At 46.8% G+C, this 19,970-nt stretch overlaps 1 protein-coding gene across 1 annotated transcript in view; it reads right to left on the bottom strand.

Moving 5' to 3' along the window:
• Positions 1–459: 459 nt before the first annotated feature.
• Positions 460–19,970, bottom strand: part of stag1a (STAG1 cohesin complex component a) — a 40,600-nt gene continuing 21,089 nt past the window's right edge. Inside the window, exons 4-32 of the mRNA XM_061844169.1 lie at positions 18,767–18,922; positions 18,583–18,679; positions 18,408–18,484; positions 17,592–17,796; positions 16,353–16,504; positions 16,205–16,278; positions 15,594–15,717; positions 15,413–15,511; positions 15,258–15,337; positions 14,445–14,552; positions 14,257–14,371; positions 13,359–13,476; positions 13,151–13,254; positions 12,203–12,295; positions 11,830–12,123; positions 11,673–11,743; positions 11,425–11,593; positions 9,209–9,301; positions 8,919–9,093; positions 8,703–8,842; positions 7,737–7,838; positions 7,507–7,655; positions 5,604–5,732; positions 5,319–5,521; positions 5,029–5,197; positions 4,846–4,962; positions 3,131–3,245; positions 2,955–3,035; positions 460–1,295 (exon numbers count right to left, since the gene is read on the bottom strand). Of these exons, the coding sequence (XP_061700153.1) occupies positions 1,272–1,295; positions 2,955–3,035; positions 3,131–3,245; positions 4,846–4,962; positions 5,029–5,197; positions 5,319–5,521; positions 5,604–5,732; positions 7,507–7,655; positions 7,737–7,838; positions 8,703–8,842; positions 8,919–9,093; positions 9,209–9,301; positions 11,425–11,593; positions 11,673–11,743; positions 11,830–12,123; positions 12,203–12,295; positions 13,151–13,254; positions 13,359–13,476; positions 14,257–14,371; positions 14,445–14,552; positions 15,258–15,337; positions 15,413–15,511; positions 15,594–15,717; positions 16,205–16,278; positions 16,353–16,504; positions 17,592–17,796; positions 18,408–18,484; positions 18,583–18,679; positions 18,767–18,922 (3,633 nt within the window). The 3' untranslated portion in view covers positions 460–1,271. The remainder of the gene's footprint in view (positions 1,296–2,954; positions 3,036–3,130; positions 3,246–4,845; positions 4,963–5,028; positions 5,198–5,318; positions 5,522–5,603; positions 5,733–7,506; positions 7,656–7,736; positions 7,839–8,702; positions 8,843–8,918; positions 9,094–9,208; positions 9,302–11,424; positions 11,594–11,672; positions 11,744–11,829; positions 12,124–12,202; positions 12,296–13,150; positions 13,255–13,358; positions 13,477–14,256; positions 14,372–14,444; positions 14,553–15,257; positions 15,338–15,412; positions 15,512–15,593; positions 15,718–16,204; positions 16,279–16,352; positions 16,505–17,591; positions 17,797–18,407; positions 18,485–18,582; positions 18,680–18,766; positions 18,923–19,970) is intronic.

Genomic DNA, 19,970 nt, shown 5'->3' with positions numbered 1-19,970 from the left:
AGTAGAGTACGCTAGGCTGGGAGTGCATTGCGGTATCTGTAGCGACTCGGCCACCGGACTTGTAAACTTTTTTTTTTTTTTTAATTAACAAAAGTGCAGAATTACTTGAAACAAGCAACTTGCCTCCTTTGGAGCCATGATTGGGGGTTAATACGGCAGTCCTCGATCAGAAGAAAAACCACAGTCACTACCGGGACACGCGATGTTATTTCTGGGTTTTTTCGGCAGCGTGGGAATTCACAACAAAGCGTGTCGTGAGCCTGCTGGTCTGGCTGCGCGCAATATTTTAGTTTTGGGTTTTGTTGGGAGGGTTCGCGTACCGATTTTTGTTCGAAAGCAGAAGCAAAAAAAAAAAATCTTGAAATTTTTGTTCAAAAACCGAGGCTTTACTGAATGTACTTTTAAAAATGAGCGCTTTCATTTTTTTTTTTGTGGGGGTGCAAAATCAAAACAACTAAATTGATTATACATTTTATTTTCTTAAAAACAATTGAAGGTCGACAAACAAACAAAACAAACAAAAAAAAAAAAAAGAGGCTTTTTTGGGAGTACCTTTGGGCTCCGTGGACCGTTTGTGATATTTATACAAGCAAAAAACCCGAAGACGCGTTCAAACAACATACTGACACGAGTCAACACCTGTCTGCTACGGTGAGGGAGCGACAGCAAATACTGAAGCAGTGACTGGGGGGGGGGGTTGGGAGGAAAAACTGATGAAACAGGGAAGATCTGGAAGTGTTTAGTATGTAGGCCACCATTTGGCAACAAACGAGAATACACATTCGAGAAGAAAACGCTGTACAAACAAACACTTGTTTTGAAAACTTTCAGTACTAAAGCTACAGAATTCAAAAGGTCTTTTTTTTCGTGGGTTTTCTTTTTACTTTAGAAAAAGTTACTCGTGTGCAGAGGGACTCCGAAATGGCGACAGGATGGCGGAGAGTGATAAGAGCACAGATATAGAACATGTAGAGTCGACGTCCACGTTTTTGAATTGAACTGGATGGACCAAAGTGCGACACGCGGGAAGTGAGAGGGGAGGGAAACGGGGCTGTACAGAACCGAACGACGCCTGGGGAACGCGTTTTTCAGGCGGTCCGGGCAAGGAGGAAGAGGTGGCTCACGTGTCCAGAGGTGAAGTACTTGTACAATACTTGCTTCGTAAAGGACTGATTGACAGCTCACGTGGATCGACCCCTCTCGCTGCTGTTTACTTCCCGATTAGGAGCCGCGTATTTTTATTTTATTTTTTTCCCCCAAAACCATTCTCATCAGAACATGGGCATGCTGAATCCCTGCAATGATACACACACAATGACAAAAATTATCAATATAGAATGAAAAAACTCGACATTTCTTGTCATAAATCAGGGCACTACGGAGCCCCAAAAGGGACATTGAAAAAAAAACCAGCTACATATGGGTCCGAGCTTATTTACCTCCTAGCGGTAGTTTCCTGAATAAGGGTCTTTTATACATGCACACATGCAATGGACTAGTTTCTCATTACAATGAGAAAGTTTCTCATTACAATGAGTAACTTACGCAGTTTCTCATTGAAATGAGAAACTTACTCATTGTAATAAGAAACTTTGTAATGAGTAACTTATGAGTTACAATGAGTAACTTACTCATTACAATGAGTGTTGAAAAACGGCTACCGATGGGTCATAGCTTATTTACCTGCTCGCGGTAGCTTCCTGTATGAAGAATAAGGGTCTTTTATACATGCACGCATCCAATGGACTAGTTACTCATTACAATGAGTAACTTACTAAGTTGAGTAAGTAGTTGTAATGAGAAACTTTCTCATTGTAATGAGCAACTAGTCCATTGCTCATGAGTAAGTTTCTCATTGTAATGAGTAACTAATCCATTGCATGTGTGCATGTATAAAAGACCCTTATTCCTTATTCAGGAAGCTACCGCTAGCGGGTAAATAAGCTACGACCCAGAGGTAGCCGTTTTTCGACACTCGCATTGTAATGAGTATCTTACACTTCTTCTTCTTCTACTTTTCCTTTCAGCTTTTCCCGTTAGGGGTCGCCACATCTTTTGCCATCTTAGCCTATCTCCTGCATCTTCCTCTCTCAACACCCCAACTGCCCTCATGTCTTCCCCCACCACATCCATCAACCTTCTCTTTGGTCTTCCTGTCTCTCGCTCTCTCTTCCTTGGTAGCTCCATCCTTACCATCGTCCTACCGATTTCCTCACTCTCTCGCCTCTGAACATGTCAAAACCATCAAAGTCTGCTCTCCCTAACCTTGTCTCCAAAACATCCAGCTTTGGCCGTCCCTCGAATGAGCTCATTTCTAATCCTATCCAACCTGCTCACTCCGAGCGAGAACCTCAACATCTTCATTTCTGCCGCCTCCAGTTCAGCTTCCTGTCGTTTCTTCAGTGCCACTGTCTCTAATCCATACATCATGGCCGGCCTCACCACTGTTTTGTAAACTTTGCCCTTCATCCTAGCAGACACTCTTCTGTCACATAACACACCAGACACCTTTCGCCGGCTGTTCCAACCTGCTTGGACCCGTTTCTTCACTTCCTTACCACACTCACCATTGCTCTGGATTGTTGACCCTAAATATTTGAAGTTGTCTACCTTCGCTATCTCTTCTCTTCTCCCTGTAGCCTCACTCTTCCCCCTCCACTTTTTTTTTTTAAAGATAATGAGTATCTTACACATGAGTAAGTTACTCTTTGTAACTCATGAGTAAGTTACTAAAACGGCTACCTATGGGTCGTAGCTTATTTACCTGCTAGCGGTAGCTTCCTGAACGAGGAATAAGGGTCTTTTGTACATGCACGCATCCAATGGACTAGTTACTCATTACAATGAGAAACGAGTTATTTTTCTTCCAATCTCCCTTTAAGGGGCTCCGTAGGGCACCAGTGTAATATTCTTACATTTTTTTCTCAACATAACCCGAGCCATGAACTGCTTACCGACTCGTCCTCAATCATGGCTGCGGAGTCAAAGAAGTCCGGTCTCAGTTCCGCTCTCTCCCGTCTGTTCCTCGATGGAGGCTGGTGGAGTTTCGGGAAAAAAAAAAAAAAAAACAGAATAAAACAACAGCTCAAACACGTTTCGAACGGCACGATGGAGCACGGCCGTCACTGACCAGGTCGATAACCATGGTGTCTTCAAACTCCTCGTTCATGTCCTCCAGCTGGCCTCGCGACGACATCATCACGTCCTCGAAGATGGGCTCGGCGTCGTCCTCCATCAACCCTCGCCTGAAACCACGCGCATTTATTTATTTACTACGTTACAGCACGAATATGCTGTCCCAAGAAGTACAAAGCTGCGTCATTTAACTGCAATATTTGTTAGTAAGAAGCATCTGGCTCGTTAGTTTTGATCACCGATGTTCATCCAATAAAAAGATGTCGGTAATATGATTATAATGGCGTGTTTGTTTATCGATAACGGGGCCTAATTTTAGCTTTTTCCCCCCTTTCAATTAAAGGGCCCGATCATCGGATCTGTCAAAGGTCATCCTGACTGATGACGCTGCCGCGTGGGGGTGGGTTCAAAAACGCTCAGACGGACAATCGTAAATGTTAAACCCGTTCAATATTTACGATTCAAATCCTTCAGGGTGCGATCGACGCCAAGTTTGGCCTCCGTGACTGCGACCCGAAACGGAACTTTCGCGGGTCAGCGTTTGTAAACTACGACCGGATTCTGATTTGGGGCGACACGCTTTCTTGTGTACCGTGTTGACCAGAACACATTTGCCAGTTCTCGTCCATTTAAAAAAAAAAAAAAATCTTTTCCTCCATCCATTTTCTTTGCCGCTTATCCTCACGAGGGTCGCGGGGAACGCCGGAGCCCATCCCAGCTGTCGACGGGCAGGAGGCGGGGCACACCAAGAAGTGGTTGCCAGCCAATCGCAGGGCACACCGTGACAAACAGCCACAGTCGTAATCACACCTACGGGCAATTTAGAGTGTCCCGTGTTTTTGGGATGTGAGAGGAAACCAAAGTGCCCGGGATTCAAAACACAGTAGTGACCAACCATAAATAGTTACAATATTTCTATTTGTTTTTATGATTTTGCGTTTTTTAAAAATTATAAATCATGTGAATATCCTAATCTGGAACTATTTAGTAGATTTTGTTTGGGTGATAAAATATTTTAGATTTTTTTTAAACTAATTTAAAAAGTGGACAAAAATATCACATTGTTTATTTTAGATTAATATTTGGGATTACTCAAAGTTTACAAGGATGTATTTGGATAATACTTCTATTAATCCTGTTTTGAAATTGTATTCATTTTAAATCACTGTAGTTTAACATTTTGGGGACTTAATTTTAATTTTCGACAAGTTTTTCTATCCATCCATCCATCCATCCATTTTCTCAGCCGCTTATCCTGACGAGGGCCGCGGGGAGTGCCGGAGCCTATCCCAGCTGTCGACGGGCAGGAGGCGGGGCACACCCTGAAATGGTTGCCAGCCAATCGCAGGGCACGTCGAGACAATCACACCTATGCGCAATTTAGAGTGTCCAATGAATGTTTGCATGTTTTGGGGATGTGGGAGGAAACCGGAGTGCCCACCCGGAGAAAAGCCACGCAGGCACGCGGAGAGCATGCAAACTCCACACAGGCTTGCCCGGGATTGAACCCGGGACCTCAGAACTGCGATTCCAACGCTTTCCAGCTGAGCCCCCCAAAAGAAAATCAGTGAAGATATTAAAAATGAGTCGTGTATCTATGTACCCAGCTTTAATATGATAACAGCTGCCATGTAAGTCAGAAGACCTTTTACAGTAATGTAGAAAACATGATTTGAGACTGATTTTGTGTTGTGTCGCGGTCCGACTTACACAGTCTGTCGGACTCCCTGATTGCTGCGCGACTTGATGTAGTTCATGGCGGTCCGGTCCTTCCTGCTCACCTCCTCCATCTTCTGCTGGCCCAGCCACGACATCTGCATCTGAGGGCTGAAAGGCGCCGACGAGTTAAACGGACGCGCGGCGACGGTGGGCCCGGCGTCCGCCGCCGCTCACTTGTGTACGAAGTCGTTTTCCGAGCCGGGTTCCGAGTCGGGGTCGGGCATGTGTTCCGCGGGCCGGTTCTCTCGGAGGACGGTGGAGGTGAGCTGGGGGGTCTGCAGCGCGCCGGGCGTCTGCAGGGTGTCGTTGCGCATCAGCCACGAGCCCTCCACGCTGCTCTCCTCTGCAATTTAAAAAAAAAAAAAAAAAAAAAAAAAAAAAAAATCGCTCATAACGTGCAAATTGCAGAATTATGATTTTATCGAAAACATTTGAATCTGAAGGCGACGTCGCCCAGCTCTTACCCTCGATGCGTTTCTTGTGGAGCGGCGGCCGTCCCTTCTTGCTGCGGACCGAGCCCGTCTTGCTGCTGGAGCCCGACGTGACCGACATGTGGTCCTCGTCGCCGCCCGTCAGCAGGCTGTTCCTGTACGAGATCAGCGGCAGCCACACGTCCTCGCGCCGCTCCGACATGGACTCCGACATGAACTTCTCCAGGTACGAGTGCCTGGCGACACGCGGAATTGAAGTGGCGCACCCGCACGGAAAAGGGAACGTTTGTTTCCCCCGAAAGTTGGGAGTTTACTTACACCGTCTTCTTGTCTTGGCGGATGAGCTTGGAGGAGAACTCGCTCAAGACCTCCAAGAAGGCCAAGTTGATGGGAGGAAACTCGGGACCGCGAGGATTCTGGTACTTGAAGGCAAACTCGATCCCATCTCTGACAAAGACGGAACCGAGTCGTGAGAATTTGACATCAGCACCAAATACAAATGAATTACCAAAATAACACACCTACCAACCCATTTGCATTATTATTATGATGTAAAAGTAGAGTTAGGAAAAAAGAAATTATCTACCGTAATGGTTTCCAATCTTGTGTGTCATAGAGGTCAGAGATCACAGGTGATAGGTGAAGCGTGAAGTTTTGTTTTTTTTCCTATCGTTAATTTATCCGATTGGTCCAAGCATGTTTCCCCCCGGGCCTGCGTGGCTTTTCTCCGGGTGAGCACTGCGGTTTGCTCCCACATCCCAAAAACATGCGATATAAATCCCCTGCGATTGGCTGGCACCCAGTTCAGGGTGTGCCCCGCCTCCTGCCCGTTGACAGCTGGGATAGGCTCCACCACTCCCGCGACCCTCGTGAGGATGAGCGGCAAAGAAAATGGATGGATGGTCTAAGGCACTGGTGTCAAACTCAAGGCCCGAGGGCCAGATCTGGCCCACCACATGATTCCATGTGGCCCGCCAAGGCAACTCATCGGTGTCAAAATCCGTGATTCTTGTGAAAATGTGCCGCAACATTTCAAATGGTCATATATCATAAATGATAATGTTGAGATATTGTAAGCATTTTTACGTGACCAGAAGTGAACAATGGTTGAACAAACCCATTACGCTTGATTTCTGATTCCAAAACTAGATCACAAATTTCACGCGTCGATATGACGAGGCGATTGGGGATTTCTACGGTTTCACCATGATGGACCCCAGAGGGAAATCGTGACTAAAATGTAGCCCGCGACAAAAATGAGTTTGACGCCCCTGGGCTTAGGGAATCCTGGGACTGTGGTGAAGTCATTGGAAACCTATCCATCCCCAGCCTACAGAGCGCACCTGGTTAGCAAGCCTCACCGAGTACTTTTGTAAAGGAAATACCATTTGGTACATACATACGCCGCAGCTGTGGAAAAGCCGCAAGTGCCCACATTGAAACCCCCACAAAGAAAGACGGGACGCATAAAGAGTTTAACGCTAGCGCCACGCTAACAGGACCGGTTAAAGTCACTGAGATACGGCAGTAAAACGCTAGCGCAGTGATAACAGGACCATACCGGTAAAAGTCACTTGATCGGCAGATATATTCCACCGGTCTCACTCATACCTTTTCCGCTCGAGTGCCCCCTTGCGGCCGTGAGAAAAAATGTACAAATTAGCCGCATCACCGCATAAATCGCAATGTTGAAAGCATGTGGAAAAAAAAGTCACTGCTTATAGGCTAGAAATTACAGCAATCATAGGGTTAGGGTTAATAAATGTTAGCATGCGGTATCTTCTTGTATTATATATATCATACAGTAGATTAAAATGTGATACCTTACTGTGTAACATTTTATGACAGCTGATCGTTGACCTTATTGCATGTTATCATATCGCACTGTATTGAAAACATTAACCTTAGTGTGGCATCAACATTGAAATGTTTGGATTATTTGAAAACGCGAGCGCCCCGCTAACGCTAACAGGGCCGGTTCAAACAAAACCTACCGGTAAAAGTCACTTCCTCGGCACATATATTCCACCGGTTTCACTCTTACCTTTTCCATTCGAGTGCCCCCTTGCGGCCGCTAGTAATAAATGCACATATGAGCCGCATCACGGCATAAACCGCAGCGTGTGAAAAAAGTCGCGGCTTGTAGGCCGGAAATTACAGTACTTATCTGTAACTAGATTTAAATTTGCGGCACAAATCTAACGTCATACAACGGGCTTACTTGTGCAGCGTGGCGACCGCCTCTCTGGTTTTGATCTGATCCAGGCCGAAGGTGAGGGCGAATCGTCGGGCCAGCTCCTTGATGCCGCTCACGTGCGACGACGTCCGGTCCAGGTTGGGGCCCTGATCCTGCAGCAGCTCGTTGAAGAGCTACAAATACATTTATACGAAGAACTCAATTTATCCGTCTGCGTGTGCTCGGAAATAATAATATTGCAATGAATATCCGACCTGCTGCAGACTGAGGATGAGCGTCTTGGCACAGAGGATCTTGTCGGTCTGTCTCGTTTTACTCAGCGTCTCCTTGATGATGTCGCCGTAGTCGTTGTAATACTGAAGAAAGTCAGGAAGAACTTTGCTCGAATAAACCGGGAAAATCACAAAATTAATGGTTGGCACTTTGAGAATAAAAGAGTGTGTGTCCTTGTGGAGCTGGGGGATGGCTTTTGATTTATTGTCATACATTACCGTAATTCCCGGCCTATAGAGCGAACCTGGTTATAAGCCTCGGTACACAGAGAGTTTAACGCTAGCGGCGCGCTAGCATTAACGCGACGCTAGCATTACCGTTAAACTCTTTCTGTGTACCGAGGCTTACAACCAGGTGCGCTAACGCTAGCGCCGCATAAACCGCAGGGTTGAAAGCGTGCGAAAAAGTCGCGGATTGTAGGCCGGAAATTACGGGAGTTAATTTCAGAATGTACAGCCTCGCAGCTCATGTGATCTTCGACTCGCTACCGCAACTTTCTGCCGCCACACGATCCCCTCCAAGCACAAACGGGGTAAGTCTGGATAAAATTTTAAACTTTTCAATAATTGTTTTTTACTGTATTCGTGTTTTTAGGCTACAAAGGGGGAAAAAAAAAAAATCATTTTCACCGGCAATCCGCTTTAACAGACGAGCCCCTCCCACTATTAGGTCATTAAATCAAGGTTCCACTGCACATGTGAGCAAGGATTTTATTTTATTTGTGACAAAACAAATTGTTTACATTCACGCTGGAAAAAAAAAAAAAGCCTTTCCATGGAATCAAATGTCCAGCTTTGAATTTCCAATATTTCCCAACTCAAACTCGAATGGAAATTTACGAGAAACTTTCCTGAAATCTGCAACCTGTTTCATCCCCGTGGGAATCGTGTAAAAACAACCACAAAACAGAAAAAGGTCTCTTTTACGGGCGTAAAATGAAGAATCACCTTCATGTAGTGTTTGAAGATGTCGGCAGCTGCCGGCATGTCGACGATGTCGTAGATGATGAGTTTGCAGAAAGCTGCCAGCAGGTTCCTTCTCTTGTGCAGGGCCTCAATCTTGTTGGCCTCATCTTCCTCGTCCCCCTCTGAGAGTCAATTCAGTTCGTTATTTAGCCGACTTTTGTGTTGTTGTTTTCTGTGTGTGTCCCCCCCCCCCCTCACCCATGCTCTGGCTCTCGTCGTCCTGGTCGATGAAGACGTGGTCCAGGACGAAGTTGAGGAGCTCGTTCTGCAGCGTGCCGTCCGGGTTGAAGACCAGCGGCTGGAGGCCCTCGCGGCCGCCCGTCGTCAGCTGGTGGCTGAAGATCATGAGCAGGTCGCACAGGAGCATAAAAGCCTAAGCGGAGGAGACGCCGTGAGGCCTTCAGAAACGCGGGAAACGGCAAAACCCGGGATACCGAGAAAGAGCGATTCTTTGTTTTTCTTTTCTTCAATTTTTTTTTTGAATGTACCTGCTCCTTGACGGGCGTGTTGACGTTGGAGAGGCACTGCTGACAAACGGCGAGGAAAGACTTAACCACTCTCCTCAGGGCCAGCAAGTCATCCTACGCAAACATCCACAGCTAGCATCACAAATAGCTCATTTCCTCAAATACACAAATTTTGAACACACATAAAAACTCCTTGCATTAACACTATTGCTTACAAATGGGAATTAGCCTCATTCCCGACCTACAAAGCGCACCTGGTTATCAGCATCGCTACACAAAAAGTGTTTAGCGTTAGCATTAAACTCTGTGTGATAACCAGGTGCGCTAACACTAGCGCCGCATCACCCCGTAAACTGCATGGTTGAAAGCGTGTAAAAACAAGTTGCGGCTTGTAGGCCGGAAATTACGGTAAAACAGTATTTAAACTCTCTTGCTAACTAAAACAGAAGCACCCGCAGAGCCACAAACAGCCTCTCAGGTGATCTAAAGTTAGGAGAGTGATTGCTTGTTGAAAATATGTTCCTTGTGCAGTATTAAATATGATCAAATTTGATTATTAGTTACACATGTAAAAGTTGAGGCCATTTGAACACTGTTGCTAACTACAACAGCAGCACCCAAAGAGGTACGTAACCAGCCTCTGAGGTGAATTGAAGTGTGGCGCTAGTGCAGTTTTCAAGATACCTAGCGTTGTGCGAGCGCTGCATCGCTAACGGCGATTAGCGTTAGGGTTGGCTAACCTAGCCTCCGCACAACTGAACGTTGTTGCTAACCAAAACAGCACCAGCTACCAAGCCACATTAATAGCCTCTTTTTAGGCATCTTAAATGATTAGCGTTACAGTAGATGAGACAAATTTGTCGTTGCTAACGACGAATAGCGTTTAGGCAGAATAACGTGGTCACTCCGCAATCTTTCTGTATGCTGTTCCATAAAAATACCATTTATTATTTCGTTTTAAACTCCACTTTTACCGGACATGAATTTTAATGAGCCACAAATATTGCTTGATATTATTCCAACACAAGGAACGGCCTCCCCAGTAACAGAGTAGACCATTTCGCAGTGAATAAACGACTATTTGCGGCAATATGGTACTTAAACACTCGCTCAGGGAGCCATCCAGGGATGTCAGCATCAACTCTCAGTCAGTCAGACTGCATGTTTTGGTGCATAAATACACTTGACGTCAATTATTTGGCGATGTATTCATCCACTTGTGAGGCCTCAGGTAGAGTCTGCCCAATTACTTCAAGGGAATGGAAGGACCGCAATGCACCTTTTTGCTAATGTTACACAGTTTTTATGCGGAATACGAATCTTAAATCCGTTACGAAGGAATTTTTGGATTATTTATGATCGCACATTGGTGGCTTTGCCGGAAAATGACGGAAACGAAGCGGAAACAGCCCATCAGGACGTTGTGACAACAACATGGATCCCGTAGGAGTACACTAAGAACGCCGATGAATTTTCCGATCATTCGAGCGTTGAACATTAATCTGAAGGGTCCCACAAAGACGGTGAGCAATACGAGCATTATGAAGGCGTTAAAGTTCGTCATAAACTGATAAATAGTAAAGGCTTCGATATTCTGAATGTATATACGAAGTTTTCGGTCTTGTTTTGAAAATTTGGTACGCGACAACCGCGTTAACTACTTTGCGCGTAAAATGTTTATTATAGCACCAAAACACACAGAAGCCGATAACGTAGCCCAAGTTGTTATATTTTCACAAACAAGTAATAATATAATTATGTAATGCTGCTTTCTTTGGGCTTGTCGCCACAGCGTGTCATCATCTTGTTTGGCACAGTTTTAATCATAATAATAAAATGAAAATAATAATAAACCATTTTTACAGATTGGTTTTAGCTTACAATCACTGAGGAATTCTCGAAACCGACGGGTTTTTCTTCGGCGTGAATGCAAAATCGTCGTTCCAAAACCGCCCATCCCAGATTTTGTGACGTACGAGGTTCCGTCGTGAGAAACTAGGTTAATGTTCGCTGACTTTAAGACAAACGCTTATATTGTTTGCTAAAAACACCAAACAGGATATGCATTTTATGGAACCGTTGAACACATATTTTCGTCTAGATAAGATAATTTGCGTTAGAAATTACACATTCCATACACTTTAAAAACGCTTTGGAGAAAAGTCAACTGTATCATAAATACGGTACTGCATTGAGTGTATCCAGCTATCCGAGTGAGTACAGAATGTACGTCGCACCTTGCTGGGAGCCCCCTCGGTGATCTTGACCAGCTGCCAGAGAATGGAGTAGTGGGAGCACTGCAGCGCCTGCACGGCTATCTGCTCCGGCATGGAGCCCAGCTCGATGCCCGCCTTCAGCAGCCGGTAGCAGTTGCCGAACAGGTCCCAGCGTGTCAGGTCGTGAGCGCTTAAGAGGCGGGAGAGGACGTCACGGGTCACAAACCTTCGGGACTACCGACAGACTCGAAGCGAAGAGGGAGTCTTACTTGTGGAAGGCCGTCAGTCTCTTGAGAGTGGACAAAACGTTGTAGATGTCGTCGTCGTCGGCCTCCTCGGCCTGCGATTCGCAAACGTCAACGCGAAAGGGAAGTCGCAATTGTCCGTACGCTGACGCTGCTGTTTTGGTTAGCGACAGCGGCTCACCTCCTGCAGCAGCTCCTCGACGGAGTGCGCAAAGCGGTCGGTCATCTCGTCGATGAGCTGCGAGCGGGCGATGTCCACGCGGTTCATGATGGTGTACTCCTCCGAGCAGAGGATGCTGTAGGTCTTGCTGCAGGCCTCCAGCACGTCCGTCTCAATGTGCTTCTCCACCACCAGCCGGATCTGCTTCAGCAGCGCGTCGAGGTGCTTTTCCATGCGCCCGGCGCTGTAGACGTCGAGGTCGAAGAACTGCGGGATCTGCAGCAGGTTGGCCACTTTCTCAGAGTCCGCTTGGTACTGAGATTGAGACAGGGAAGACATGAGAGTCAATCTTCTGATCCTTTCACATGTCTCCTTTAGCCGAGGCCCGGTTCACCTTGGACAAGAGCATGGGCAGAGCCATGATGAAGTGCTCAGTCAATTTGTTCTTATCGTCTATTTGGGTCTTCCTCTCCTTAGCTGTCAGCACCTGGATGGGTGCACAGACAAACGCAGTCAGTGTGAGGGCATTAAAAGGAAAAGGAAAGGAGGGGAGAGGAAAAAAATAAATAAAGAAAGAAAATATAAATATCACTGAACACATCGCACAACACGTCAAGCGCTCGGGATAATCTGATAATCGAGCCTTTCATTGGAAATACTGTACAGCCTCGGTTCTCGAAAATTCCCCAAACAATTCGGTTTTCGTACGAAAATTTCCAAATTTTTTTACTTCTGTTTTCGAACGAAAATCGGTACTTGAACGGCCCCAACAAAACCCGGAAATAACAGAACGCGTGTGGCCCGACCAGATGACACGCGACACCCTTATTGTCAATTCGAACGAACCCCCCCCCCCCCCCAAAAAAAAAAAAAACAGGAAACATAACTCGCGCGGCGATTGATTCAGTTTTCGAAGAAATCGGTTTTCGAACCGCCTCCTAGAACGGACTGTGGTCGAGAACTCAGGCTCTACTGTATTACATTTAGGGATGATTAGCTGTAAATTCTAACCGTTGTCAAAATTGAGGAGAGAAAAAAATAATAACAATCACAAGCTAAACATTCATGATATTCTTATAGAGAGACATCTGACAATTGGGCGTTTGATTAGAAAGTGAGAAAAATACTCCAATTAGACCGGAATACTACAGCATTGTATGTGCGAAACCCGCTTTCACCATTGTTTGGACCGCAAGGGGAAGGAAGAAGCGAGAGAATAAAAACCATCAGGAAAATCTTTGAAGGATATCTCATAATCGGGCCTTTGATTGCAAAGGAGAGAAAATACTCAACTTGGCACCCATTGTTAAGTTTGTGCGGAGCCCTGGACGGCGTGACCCACCCGTTTTCCGGTTCCTCTGCCCACGGGAGGATGGGCCTCTGCCGCCTGCCGGATGGTGCACACAGTCAGCTCTATCAACGCGCTCTCCTGCCTGTCCGACAGCACTGCAGAGATGGAAATATGGATGGAAAAGCGACGGCGGAGGGAGGACATGAATAGTCAGCGAAAGAGTGGGCAACCATAGCCAAGACCGACGACTGCGTCTTACACTCCTCCCCCTGCACGGGTTCCTCCAGCAGCAGCTCGGTCATGCACTCCCAGTCTTTCAACAGCTCCTGAGAGCTTTCCCACAAGGAGTCCACCAGGTAAGCTGCATGCTCATGAAGCTAAAAAAGAAAAAGACAAAAGAGCACGCATACACAATAAGAAGCCAACGTTGTCAAAGCAAAAATGGACTAGACTGTCACGCTTTGTCCATCTCTACACTGTCATCTTTTTCCATCGAATATCATACACTCCAAGGGGATTCCAGTCTAACCTCATCTGTCAGCCTATCCCATTACTACCGCAAACAGGAAGGGGCTTAGCGCGGATCTCTGATGCAGTCCCACCTCCGCCTTAAATCATTCTGACACACCTACGGCAGATCTCACCGCTGTTCCGCTGCCCTCATACAGGTCCTGTACTATTCTGACGTATTTCCCCGCCACACCAGACTTGAGCATGCAGTACCACAGTTCCTCTCTTGGTACTCCCTCATAGGCGTTCTCTAGGTCTACAAAGACACAATGTAGCCCCTTCTGACCTTCTCTGAACTTTTCCACGAGCATCCTCAAGGCAAATAATGCATCTGTAAGTTTATTAATCAATGAAGTATTATTTAATTTACTCAAAAACACGACTCGTGTTAACAGACCAAACAAAAATCAAGTGAGAACATATATGATAATCATCATTTTGTGTGTCTGTGCTCGCGGAGGGTGTCTTATATATAGTGTGCATTTAATCGTTCAGCCAGTCACTGACCTGGAAAGTTCGGCAAATATTTTTCAGAGCAACTCAAGTGAAAAGGGATCATTTCCCATCGCACACATGATCATGTTTGACAACAGCCTAACGTGAAACAGTGGTTGGGAATGAGTGGCCGATGATGCCTTCGGCGTTACCTCGCTCTCCAGGAAAAAGAGCACCAGCATGCGTATGAGATTCCCGTTGGGGCTGCTCCGGCCTCTGCGCTTGGCCAGCGCCTCCTCCGCCTGCGGGTCATGACGACTGAACAGCCTGGCGGCGACGGGGAAAGCGTAAAACTTGAGATTAGAAAAAGGAGACCGCGTTGAGGTCGGCGCGGACGCACTTCCGGTGCAGGAACTCGCCGGCGGCCACGGCCACGGGCCTGTGGGCGGAGTAGACCAGGTGGTAGACGTTCTCGCAGTCTTCGTTAGACAGTGCGTCCTCGCTGCCTCTGGAACAACACAAGGGCAAGATTGAAAGAAAAAGTTCATATTTTGTCATCCGCCCACTCACTCACTTTTGAAAAATGTACGGGTGTGATCAGTCATGCCCGCAGATATAAAGTTGCGCTTTTGTGTTCTGTTTGTAATTACTTTAAGAGCGGAGGGGGGCGGTGTCAGGTAACCTAGGAAGTAGAAGTAGGCTGAGCAGCAGGTCATTAGCGACCATGTGCTACCATGTTTAAAAAAAAAAAGATGTCAGGCTGTGGTTCACTGCGCCGGATCGGTTTTCATGTGCGCTGAGAGCGTACGACAAGTGCGCAATTGCGCAGTGGCGCAGCTTAAAGGGAACATTGGTCAAGACTACACAAAATAAGCAACGTCTTTCAATATCTATGTATTTATTCAAATTTTACGCGCGGGATTTGTCGTGCTCAACTGTGCAGATTTGCGAGTTCGATGGTGCGCGGGCGCGATTGCGATTTATGGAAACACGAGTCCATAAGAGGATAGGCACCCTGATTGAGTAGCGGCACGATGCGACGTCAGGTGCCCGGAGTCAGTCCGCTTGGCCGTTTATGCCACGTGGCCAGTTTACCCTGAGTCTCCTCTATGCTCTCATATTTGCAATTATTGTTCTCATTTTTTCCCCAACAACACTCCAGCGGCTTATGTGAATCGGAGGATATTCCACGGTGTCACTCATGCCGACTTACTGTAGGATGAGAGTGACCAGTCGGATGGCCTCGACCGCCACGTCGTATTCCTTGTCCAGCGTCATCGATACAATCCGGTCCTGTTGAGGCAAACAACAACGTGGATAACCAAACGTGCTTTAATCAACTTTATATTTTTTTGTCGCGCGCTATACCTTGAAACGGTTGGTGAAAAGCTCGAGCTTGGGAAACAAGTCACGGTTGGTGTAAAGGTTCTGCAGAGCTTTCAGGCACTTAAGACGCACCTCGCCTTGCTGAAAGGAAGCCGCGGTCCGCAAACTGAGCGAACGTGTGAAAGGAATGCAAAAACGCGCCGCGGTTTTCCGGCGAACTCACTCGGTCGTGCAGCGTCCAGCCGACGTACTTCAGGTAGCTGTCATTGAGGAAGGCATCGCTGTACATCTTCATCCACACGCCGATCTCCTCGATGCAGATGGCTCTGATCTCAGCAATGGCATCTCTGGTACGCAGGAGGAGAAACGTTTTTAGGACAGCCAGTTTCATGTCAAACGTGCCTCGATGAAAGCGACGGAAACAAACCGAGGATAAACAAACACCCTGAACTGGTCGCCAGCCAATCGCAGGGCACATGGAGACAAACAGCCGCACTCACAATCACACCTAGGGCCAATTTAGAGTGTCCAATTAACGTTGCATGTTTTTGGGATGTGGGAGGAAACCGGAGTGCCCACCCGGAGAAAAGCCACGCAGGCACGGGGAGAACATGCAAACTCCACAGGGGCTGGGATTGAACCTGGGTCCCCAGAACTGTGAGGCCAACACTTTCCAGCTGCATCACCGTGCCACCATAATGTTTTTAACTATTATTTTATACTGCAAAACAATTTTCCATTTACAGAAGCCGTTCATCTTTTTACATATCTATTTTTTCTGATTATTTTCCTACCATAGATTTAGTCTGGTTCTGCTTTGTACACATACCCTACCTGTAGCGATGCACAAAGATGCCCTTGAAGATGGAGTTCATCATGTTCTCAATCTCATCCTGGTTTTCTTGAAGCTGCGCAGAGACAAACACATGAGTTATCATCTTATTTTATTACTGTAAAAATGTTTTGTTTTTTTCCTGCAGACCTCCTTCCTTTTCTGCAGCAGCAGCTCCAGCTTCTCGTTGGCCCGCTTGCCCGCGATCTTGTTCCTCTCCGCTTCGTACTGCCGCTGCGTGTTGTCCTGGTGGATGCTGAGGTTCAGCGCCACGTTCACCAGCGCCGTCATGAGTTTCATGGCTACGGCCGACAATAACGATTAGGAGTAAACCCTCATAAAATGCATTAATATAGTCAATTTCATTTTATTTGTTGTTGTTGGCTAAACCTCCATCCTTGCATTTTCAGTGCGTTTTTGTGAACATCATCATCTGTACGCCACGTATTTTCACGGATAATCTTTTAATAGCAGTTTGGAATTCCACAAAGCCCTGTCCGTGTCCACCGATCACGGCTTTGGCCCGGGGGGCTCGTCCACGCCGCGCGGAGGCGGATCAGACGGGGAGGTGGTTTGGCCGTGATCTGCATATCATCTAAATATGGCTTGTAGTAATATTGCCACGGTCACTTCACTCGATTGTGGGACGTTCTCTTTGAAAAGAGCTTCCGTGTCCCATAGTAGGTGGGCCGACGAGCCGCCGCCGAAGCCGTGCTCTGGCTCATACATAGTGTCTGGGAGTCTGTTGTTAGTTAGAAGTGATCCGCATATCATCTAAATATGGCTTGTAACAAAAGGGTAATGTTGCCACGGTCACTTCATTCGATTGTGGGATGTTCTCTTCTTTGAAAAGAGCTTCCGTGTCCCAAAGTAGGTGGGCGGACGAGCACGGCTTCGGCCCGGCTGGCTCATACATACTGCCTGGGAGTCAGTTGTTCGTTAGAAGTGATCCGCATATCATTTAAATATGACAATGGGGTAATATTGCCCCCGTCACTTCACTTGGTTGTGAGATCTCTTCTTCGAAAAATGTCAGAAGGGGCGTGTTCGTCTCCCACAGTCGGGTCCACCGCGTGTTTTCCGCGGCGAATGTCCGGCGTGGCATCGCGGGCAGTAGATGCAGCCAAAATGGCGACCACTTGGATGTCGAATGACACTTCAGCAACTTTGCGCGTGGACGACGCGCTCGCCGCTCTTATTTATTTTTTCATATAGACGTTGAAGTGAATAATGTTGTATGTATTTTTCATTTCAATATCTATTTTAGAACGTTTATAGGGATGACACTTGGGCTTTAAAGCTATTGAAAAACGATTCAAAAAGTTTTGCTGTTCGGTGGGCCTTGGTCTCTGACCTACCTCCACAAAAGCAAGGGTTCAGTCTGCTTACCGGCCAGCGTGGACGTGTGCCGGAAGGCTCGGACCTGGGAGTCGGACAGCCCGGTGAGGAGCGATATGACGGTGTCCATCATGTACTCGTCGTAGATGATGCTGTACTGACACTGGCGGATCAGCACGCAGATGAACTCGCAGAAGTTGTAGCGGAACTTCTTCCAGATGGGGCCTGGCATGGTAAGGGGGTAGTCCCCGCTGTCCTGTGGACCACACACAAAGGGTCTCATAGACAGATGACAGACCGTAATAATCACAAATGTTTTCTTTTTGGATGGAACTGTATCTTATCAAATCGTATTAGATTTAGAGTTTAACGCTAGCGCGGCCGGCTAATGCTAGCGCTGCCTTGCTAACAGGGCCGGTAAAAAAAAAAAAAACATACTGGTGAAAATCACTGAGACACGGCAGCAACGCTCTAGCGCAGCGCTAACAGGGCCGGACGGGTAAAAGTCACTTCCTCGGCACATATATTCCACCGGTCTCACGCTTACTTTTTCCGCTTGAGTGCCCCCTTGCGGCCGTTAGGAAAAAAATGCACAAATTAGCCGCATCACCGCAGGGTTGAAAGTGCGTGAAAAAAGTTGCGGGTTATAGGCCGGAAATTACGGTAATCATACCTTAATAAATTTAAGCACGCTGTATCTTATCTTCTTGTATGAAATATCATACAGTCGATTAAAATATGATATCTTCCTGTCTAATATTCTATGACAGCTTATCTCAACAGCTGATTGTTGACCTTAATTGCATGTTGTCATATCGCACTGTATTGTCTATTTTGCTTCCTTTTTTCAGCCACTTCAATATTTACCTCATCAAACTCTTCCGTCATCTTGCGAATGATCTCCGCATTCTGCATGTTCCGGAACATCTCGATCCTGACCGTGCCTGGTGAGGATAGGAAGGGGACGTTTTCAACACAGATAAAACCGGCAATTTCCGCTTCACAGACGCGGAGGTTACAGCGTGGTCACATCTGTCTTTACCTTTGCACCCGGCGCACTGGATGAAAAAGTTGATGAGGTCCAGCAGGGCCAAGTCTCTGTCCTGTTTGTACGACTCGATCCACTCGTCCACCACAGACTGTGCCCCGAACCGCCCCACACGTGCAAATTTCCAATCAGCCATTCGGTTCAATTCAAGTATTTCGCATTTTAGTGCCGTGCCCACCTGCATGGCGCTCTTTCCAAGCCTGACCACTTCGAACAGAGTGATGGGTTCCGAGCCGTCGCCGTTGTGCTGGGCGATCCCGTTGGCTTTGCCCCGCCCCCTCGCCACACCCACACCCTTGTCTGCCGGCGTCTTCCGGGGCTTCTTGCTGACCGTCTGTACAGAGGGGAAAAATGGCTGACCGATACAAATACAGCGGGTCGGTCGTCGGTTTACGACGGAGTTCTGTTCCTTTGAGTTCTTACACAATGGACCTTTCCGACCTGTCAATCAACGGTACAATAATAGCCAATCAGATGGCCGCGTTGTCTTAACCCCTGGCTTGACACGCCCCTCTCGCCGTATTGTCCCACGAGCAATGCTGGTTGTCAGTAGCGTGCGCTTGGAAAAGTTAAGGTTACGAAGAAAATGGTCCTCAGATGCACTTGGGGAACGTCCTTTATGCATTGCAGGAGAACAACTTTCACTTTGTTAGCGTATCACTGACCTGCCGAATGAAGTGTGTCGTGTTTTATGCCGAAGAGTCGGGTTCGAAATACGTAAATGCGCAACGTCATGCAAGAGAAATGTCTATTTGCCCATTCGGATCACGTCGGACTTTTAAGACAGAGCAGTGGGTTCCATTACGAGCCAAGTCAAATGAATCCACCCACTCACTTCTAAAGACTACAATGATATTCCTCGTGATCTTTCCAAGTAAAAAGTACTCACCCTGCTTTAAATGCGTAGTACGATTCCACTATTTTACCCTGTTGGATTTCAATATGAAGTTTGTGAGGCGTCAAACTTTTTTGCATCGATTGCCAACATTTCGCTGTAACTGCGACATTGCGTCCCGCTCCGTCGAAAATCTTGATTCCGTGTAGATATTCTTGCGTGAAATAGTCGAGACCTCCCTGTAGAACTCTCTCGGCCAAGTCTGACGCATTTGGCAAAAAAAACATACCCCAATAAAATCGAGAATACGCAAAAGAGAATCGACTTCAAACATGTGTTCAATCGCCGTTTTGGAAGCTTGTGGGACATGGCTAAGGGGGCGGAGCTTATGATCGCCATCGGAAAGGTCCATTCAGAGCAATAAAAAAAAAAAAGTAAAATATTCATTCATGATATTGCCTGAACTGTGTGCGAAATCAAATAACTTCACGTTTGATGGCAACGGGCCGCTCATAACCTCAAAAAAAACCAAAAAAAAAAAACGACG

This window comes from Syngnathoides biaculeatus, chromosome 15 (genome assembly GCF_019802595.1).
Source record: "Syngnathoides biaculeatus isolate LvHL_M chromosome 15, ASM1980259v1, whole genome shotgun sequence".
NCBI lineage: Eukaryota > Metazoa > Chordata > Actinopteri > Syngnathiformes > Syngnathidae > Syngnathoides > Syngnathoides biaculeatus.
The sequence above is the reverse complement of the archived record's forward strand: the minus strand, read 5'-3'. Positions and strand labels throughout refer to the sequence as shown.